Genomic DNA, 8,834 nt, shown 5'->3' on the forward strand with positions numbered 1-8,834 from the left:
AAAAACAATTTATAAACTGTAGTACAAGAGTATCTAAACAAAGCAAGGTTAGATTTTGCAAGATCATGAAATACAGAAACTCGTCTACACCATCTACAACCAGTACATATGGTACTATATATCGATCATGCTCTTGTACTCATAGTCATAGTCGTACTTACTGTGTATCTAACTCAATTGTTGCTAGCGTGTTATTATACGCTTGAGGGTACCCTGGTTGCTTTTTTGTTAAATATAATTAAGCAAAATTAAAGTAAAAGAACCGCTCAAGTGTGCGGCACCACCATCAGCAATTGCTTAAAATGACAGTAAGCCAATGGAGTGTTCACAGCTGTTGACATTGCCCGAACAACTGTCAGGCTAAGATGTCAAGATCAATCTATTTTTTTTTTAGTTATTTTTTGTATTTCGTTTTATAGAGTGCATATGTCAATGGGTTGTATGATTTGTACAAGTTACTGTATTATGAAAAATTAATTATTTATTTACATCAATTTGAGTTTTTTAATATATTTTTTTTTATTTTACGGCCGCACGAATTTTTTTTTTTTTTAAATTATTTTTTTTGTTTGTTAATAGTTACTTTTTTATAAAAAATTAATTAATTTATTTACAGCAAATCAATATTAATCTTTTAATATTTCTTCTTTACAGCCGAATGAGTCTGGCTTTGTCCTACTTGGTGATGTCTCATTAGAAACATCCACAGATTGTGATTATGATGAATTCTCCATGGGACCACCGTCACCATGTGACGTGGAGTTTGAGAATGCCAACATCGTTATTGATGGAAAATCTAGTATTCGTAAGAAATCCAAAGAATCAATGGTATGTATAAACCGATATTTATGCTGTGTATCACATATCTTGTATAATATATCATTAACTGAAAACTGTCAATTTGACAGTTAAACATGTGCCAGTAGCGCTCCAACAGTTATTAATTACTTTTTTTATTGTTGTTTCACCGCACTTCATGTGGCGAAAATATCTACCAAAACGTATTCAAAAACACCTACGTAAATAATTTCTACTTTATTATTTACATTTACTTTTCTGGATCAAATTAAGAAATTGAAATTGTAAAATTAGGAAATAATTTAGGAATTTTTACGGCCTTAAATAAATATTTTTCATTATATACAATTATAGAAAACTTATGTTTTGTCTTGTATTGAAAAAATAGAAAAAATATTTTTATTAGAAAGTTATAAGGGACCAAAATATTCAGTACCACTGATTATAATTATTATTATTATTATTATCATTATCATTACCATTAGGCTTACATATGGGTTTTGTTTTTATACCAACACGAAAACAGCTACCCTTATGCGAAACTATATAAACCTATGGGTTACTCAATTGCATAGAGTATTTGGAATAACCTAAAGTGTTGAAATAAATTAAAATTTATAGTAATACCGTATATAGGAAATGTAGGGATAATTATCTTCATACACACAAGAAAATAATATTAGTGTAATTAAATTTAAATAAATTTAAATTTTGAAAATATATTTCGTTCCGTATTTAGGAATGATGGCTGTAAAATGCGAACTGAATGAATTTTTTTTCATATATAAATTGAGAAAAATACTTATGTCTTTAAAACATAATGGTATTTATTAATGTGAAATCTAAAGAAAATGAAAATTCTTAATTTGTAAGAATAATAATAACATACTGACATACTATAAAACTCAAAATTTATCGATAATTATATAATATATGTTTCAATGACAATTTAATAAGCCCACAAGAACAATGCTATTTATCATCTTGATCTTTTTTTAATTAGAGGTCTTAATTATTTAATTTTCTTTTTGTCGAATGTGACGCGTCTAATGACGAAAAGAAACTGGTAGGGTTCGAACAGTAATGAAAATGCAACAACAAAAATTTGATTAAGTTATTGAAATTTGGCTGACCCTTCAACTCTATCAGTACTGAGTATTGAGTACTTGGCAATATGTACTCTAAACAGCGTTGTATGATCAGCCAAATTTCAATAAATTATTCAAATTTTTGTTGTTGCTTCTTTATTTCTGTTCGAACCCTTCTATAGACCTTAATGATTCGTATGATTCTGTTAACGAATAAATCTGTCTATACACTGGCTTGACTATTGGCAAGTTACAAAAGTTTTAGTTTTATATTATTATATATAACAAAATAACAAGTCTTAAAAATTTTTAATTATAATGACTTTTAAAAGTTATAATCTTCCATTATTTAAAAGAGCTGTTGATCAGAGGTTAAATAGCCGTTTTAGTATTTATCGTATAAAAATTTAAAATTGTAGAATGATAATATTCTATATGTTATATCGTAACACATAAACATGTGGCAGGAGATTCGATAAAATTATATTAAGGCTTCCAAAAACTTATTGTCAAGTTAAAAAAAATTGTTATTTTTTTGGATTTCATAACATGTAGTGATATAATAACAATTTTAATAATATATAAATAATTGAATCTGTATTTTTTTATTTCAAAAATGCTTATAGAATTTATTTTAAAACATCGTTGTTTTGAATATTTATTCAATCATTTATCAACTGACATTGTATACATATGAGAACAGTCATTCCTTTATTATAATCATTCATATATGTCTACAATTTTTATTAATTTGACATATGCCAATTAATGACATCATATCAAAATAATTTTAATTCATACACAAAATGTTTTTCACATTTTTTATGAGATTACAATATTTTTATATTGTTTGATTAGATTATTTCTATGAGCTGAGACGATCGACTTTGACTACTAGGTTGTTTACTGTATTTTTGGTATTATAAATACCTACAATAATATTAATTGTTGAAACATATATTAAACGCAATTGTTTGAATGTTCGAAATCAAATATTCTATTTATATGCAATACTAAAAAATTCGTCATTATAAGATCTCACATTATTATCAATTACCAAAAAAAAAAAAAACCTTTGCAAATATCTACTGCATAATTATTTTCTTTAGAAAACGGAAGTTGGTTTATTTGAAATTATAAGGAAATAATAAACTTTAATGCTTATTTTGAAAACATAAAAGTCGGGGACTTAATATTAAAATTTAGATTGACAGAATTTTTATTTAAAGTTTATGAAGCCAATGTTTCTCCACGTTCGCTGTAAATTTGATATACTATTTTTTTATGTATATCAAGTGCTTTTAACCAATTAAAATACCGGACGTAGTGTTATGTAGTCAATATTTCTATAATTTATCTGTGTATTAGATTTTCCATTTTTTTATCTATAACAAGAACTTTTAATCAGTTAAGGTATCAGAGGTTACGTTATACAACATCAAAATTTTCTATTTTGCAATGAGTATATCTCTCGCCAACATAAGATGGCTATCGAAACTAAACGTGTCTCCTTAATTATTAATTATATAAAATTTTTAATATAATTTCAAAATATATATGGCATGACATATATGATATCAAGCACAATAAGAATCTATTGCCATTACGTATGCATATTTTGTTGTTATTGAGGTCTTATTGGAAGATATTATTGGGGGATGAGGATGACATAAGAAGAAGAATTCTGTTGTTTGAATTTGAAACTCCCTTAAGTAATAAGGATGAATAAAAATCCATTCACAAAAAAAGAACAATATTGCTTTTGCTGTTTCTTATGTTATAAATTATATATTATATTTTGATCCAAATTTAATAAGAATAATTTAATAGATAGATAGAAGTGACCCTATGCTCCACTTAGGAGAGAAGAACAGCAGTAAGTAAGATGATAGATTTAATTTAATAGATAATATATTAAACTTATAATAAAAAAAATGATTAGGATCATCAAAGAACCGGTATTAAACTAAGCTTACTTCAGTAAATATAAAACAAATCAAATTATTTATTTTGACGTATTTCTTATGGAATCTAAACTGAGTATTAATTTCACGCCTTTGTTTACGACAGCACGTCTGCTATGTGCTTCAAATACAGAATTAAACTGAAAAAAGATCAGATATTTTTTATTTAAAATTCTACGCCACATCTCCATATTAAGTCAGCAAATGAAAATAAAATATTATGCGAGCGCAATTTCTGTAAAAAAAAATGTAATTTTAATAATAAGTGACACAATTTCATTTATGACTTTTTTGTGTGACTTTATTGAGATTTACTGAAATATCAGAAAATAAATCCGAGCTTCCGTTGTGAAGACATATGTGCATGGGCGCGGATGTTAAGAGATTTTAGTACATTTATTTAGTACATTTTTTAGGTTTTTAAATTTTTTTATGTATATTCAATATTCGGTAATATTATTGCAATATTTTTAAATGTCGGAAAAGTAAATTTTCAATAATAGAAAATTTATTGTTGGCAATATCAATGAGATTCAATTACATTTAGTTTTATAAGTTTTATTAGTAAGATGTTATAGATGCAGCTAGGATCTTTACTGCATATTTTTTAATTTTATAATATAGAGAAAAAATAAAAAAAATATTAGTTACAAATAATACCTCACTTTCAAAAATAAATTTTTAAAACGATTTATTTGAAGTAATAAATAATAAGAATATATTACTAAAAAAATTTGTACTCCTCCTTAAATAAATAAGTTTTTTGCATTTAAAAATTCAGATAGAGTTGAATAAAAGTTAAATATTTTTAATTATAAATTAAAAATAATGTGCCTCAATAATAATAACAATTAATTTACGTAAAATAGTTTTGAAAGTATTTTGTAAAGAGCATTTTTTACAATAATTGTCATTTGTACAACGATATAATATTTAGTGATATTTGTTAATAATATTTAATAAATATTATTTAAAATCGATAACTTTCATTATATTTTACAATACAATATTTTAGTATACATCGCTTTTTTGCAATTTATTCAAGTCACTATTACAATTTATTATTTTTTTAACATAAATATTGTCAGTTTCTCTTTTAATGTGTAATTGTTTACGATTTTAAATAACCCCTACTAAATCGTATATTTTATTTCAAATTCTTTAAAATTATTTCATAAAGAGGTTTTTCAAACAGTAATGAACTACAACAAAAATTTTATTTTGTATATTATTTTATTTAATTAAATTTTTGGCTGACCATACAGCTGTTTCGAGTATTGCCAAATACCCATCATCAGTGGTATTGGAAATAATTCTTGTATTTAGTATTCGTATTAAATTATTTTTTCTTTGTTAAATCATATTTAAATCACTTCCCAAGCATATGGTATGCAGTTTCTCGCTCTTCTCTACAGTATCTGTAGTTTGAGTTGGATTGAATTCCTAATTTTGTTAGGTGATTATTCAATCTACAGTGACCGGTGATGATTCTTAGGTTATTTTTGAATTGTTTTATGCAATATTTAAAGCGTTTAAGGTTATAACTCTCTAAATGCATTTTAGATTATGATAGGCTTGGTAGCCTTTCCCAATAGAGTAAAATTCAAATACAATCCGGAGACATTTATCATAATTAATATTACAAAAATTACATTTATTATAATATATATTACTTAACACAACGTTCCTCTTACATGAAATTCCTCAAGCATGCTATAAGCTTAAATATTTCTTCCTAGTATTATTGTCTCTAATAATCTACACTTTTTAGTAGTTATACTTCCATATTTTCCTTTCGTTGGACTGACATTGTATGTATTTTTCGTATCCAAACACAGCATAGCTCTCAAATATTTCTTTTATTATTTTTTAATATGATTTCCGTACAAGTATGGAAACCATACTTGGTCTGAAAACCGTTTCAACGAAATATGGCCATTATGTGCATTGTTCCCAAAACAATCGAAAAACAATTGTTTACAATAACAAAAACCATACGAAATTGTGTTAATACAAGTGGCGACATCTTTGACGCACTTCATTTTTTATTTTCTATTTCCAAATCGCATTTAATTGGATTTATTTGTGTATTTTTCTGTATTGATAGCGAGATATTGTATATGTTTTCGAACATTTCTTTAAACATATATAGAGATATCTGTTTGTAAGCATTATCATTAAAATTATCGTTGTATATTTCAACTGTGTGATATTGTTCGTTGGCTACAACATAAATTATTGTGTAATTTACTATTATTTTATACGCATTGATTATGTCTCGTTAGATTGCATCGATTAACTTTATAAACACTATTGAAAGCTTTGGTTTCGTATCCAAGATTCGAAACCTGCTTAGTCAGTGTTTATGTATAATTTTATTTCTTCTTTTCACATATAAATTGTCATAGTTAACACCTTTCAATTTCATTTCGATTTCAATTTTATTTCAATTTAATATGTGACGCAATACTTTCTTATGGTTGTTATACAAAACTATTTTTCATTATAAATTCCAACTGCATTCATTTTATATCGAACTTTTACTAATATTTCTAGTTGTATCTTGTTTGGTGTTCGGCCTGCAGTCGTTGTCATTAATGCGATATTTTGGCCTAATTTAAATTTTATAGCAACTTCATTTTTTGAATGCTTAAATATTTAATAGTTTGTTATTTTTTTTTGTGTTCTTCTTATACAATAATAAATTATTAAAAAATTTTTAATCGTACACTTTTGTTGCCAATAAATAAATTGCAATTTAATACTCAGAAAATTGTAACATTAGCATTTAAATCAATGTCAATGTGTCTATTTAGTTATTAATATTTTAATTATAGTAAGTCTATTTTTATTATATATTTTTTTTTTCATTTATTTCTATTTGGGTCGGATTTGTTTAATAGCAATGATAACAACAAAACACTATAAATGTGAATTGCATTAATTTGTAGAGTTTTTTTCTAAAATATTTAAAAATAAAATCATATTTTTAAAAGTATTTAAACTGAATTAAATTCGTCGCTCTATCTCTGGAACATAGGAAAAATCCTAAACATCATTTACTAAAGTTTCATACCAGACTTTGTCTGGTACTAAGTACACTTACTCTTCTGTGGATATACACTTATTGCAAATAGTTATATTTGAAATCTTTAACTGACTTTAAAAATTTTAATTTGCACATCCTAAATTTTGAGAGAGACTAAAGTCGCATCCAAATCCTCCTGTTCGACATTTATCTTCTGCAACTGCACTAAATCGACTTAAAAGAAAATCATTGATAAATATTAATACCCTAGCTCAATAGCATACATATTAGTTTTTAAGGATACGCAAATTTTTGTCAATTTCTATTAAGAAAGATTCAATAAATAAACCAATGGAAAAAAAATTTCCCACATAAAATCATATATTATATAGGTCAACATCGTTGTTGTTTAGAATTTGTTGTTGTTTTATGCATAGTAAATACTTTATTAGGACTCCAACTCTTAATTCAATCTAGAAATCTTAAAAATTCTAGTAAAAAAACAGTGATTTTATATATATGAACTATAAGCTCACCACAATACGATATGACATAGTAACCTAATAGTTACAATGATTTACAAAGAATTCAACAACAAATCACAAATATTACAACCGGCTTACTACCCAACTGAATCCTGAGAGAAACCCTGAGAAAAAAAATTTATTATGTGAATACCTTATTACTCTACACTAGGTAGTCTTACTCATAGTGTTAATATATATTTTATTTAAAATAAATGGAGTTAAAGAACTTAAATAGCTCTTAAATTATATAGCTAGAACCGTAAGTTCCTAAAAAAAACCCCTTCATAAACATTTTCAACTGCAACATGTTCTTAACCAGATCTGATGTATAACTTTATTTGACTTAAAGTCGAGCAAATATGTCAAACTATAAGTTTGACTCGTTCCGCCTACAATTAGATAACAACTAAACAACTGATTGGTCTACATAGTTGCTGTTTTTTTTTAATTCTGGCAAGAAATTCTGGTTGTGGATTAAAGAAGACAAAAAAGATAAGTCATATAGTGTCTAACCGATATCTTGATAATTATATTAAAAATATTCGATTACCTTATTTATTAAAGTAACATAATGCTATTCTCTCCAATAAAAATATTTACTAAAATTCAGTGATTAGAATTCTTGATTTTTTAATTGTAAGATAATATACAAATATATACTCCTAGTTTGTAGAACTCAAATGACGGTATGAGGTTTAGGAAAAACGAATATTAAAAGTATAAATTTCTCAATAATTTGCAAAGTTAATCATTGAAGTAACTCTTCAATAAAGAAAGTTAGAAAAAACAGTTAACTGAAACAATAAACTGATGTATGATCTATACTTTCTAACCATCAACTTGTTATTGGAGCCTTGTAATATTTTTTTACTATTTTTTTTTAGTAAAGTCTTTGTACCACCTTTCTAGTTGTTAACTGATGCTATATAGTAAATTGTATTTAATGAAAGCTTTAACTTGTTTCAAGAAGTCATATATAACATATCTACATATATGGTAATATTATGATATATATTTGGTAATTATTTAGTATTTATCGTAGAAGTGTTCAACAACGTAACTATGGGTAAAATATTGAACTTAAGTTTCTTCGTAAATAAACTAGATGAGAAATAAAGTTTGAGTGTAGCTTCAAGATATTATAATTGTTTATTATTGTTTAACTTTTCTACGATAAAAGTGAGGAAAAATAATAAACGAATGAGAATTCATATTAGTATGTACCTGTTTGATATATAACATTCATACTCTTGCGCTTAAACGTATATTTTGTACAACAATAATGGAAACAATAGCAATAAGAGCAGGAAAAGTGATGATTTATTTTACTTTTCAATGAACTTGATATCTTCTGCTATAAAACATTTTCTATATTAAAATATCTTACAAATTTAGATTTAATTATTTAAGATCACTATTTATATTATTA

At 25.4% G+C, this 8,834-nt stretch overlaps 1 protein-coding gene across 1 annotated transcript in view; it reads left to right on the forward strand.

Moving 5' to 3' along the window:
• The window catches only part of LOC119666523 (serine-rich adhesin for platelets), a 113,368-nt gene that overhangs the window by 60,361 nt on the left and 44,173 nt on the right, over positions 1-8,834 (forward strand). Inside the window, exon 3 of the mRNA XM_038075806.1 lies at positions 655-828. Coding sequence (XP_037931734.1) covers positions 655-828 — 174 coding nt within the window. The remainder of the gene's footprint in view (positions 1-654; positions 829-8,834) is intronic.

Source organism: Teleopsis dalmanni, chromosome 1, assembly GCF_002237135.1.
Source record: "Teleopsis dalmanni isolate 2A chromosome 1, ASM223713v2, whole genome shotgun sequence".
Taxonomy (NCBI): domain Eukaryota; kingdom Metazoa; phylum Arthropoda; class Insecta; order Diptera; family Diopsidae; genus Teleopsis; species Teleopsis dalmanni.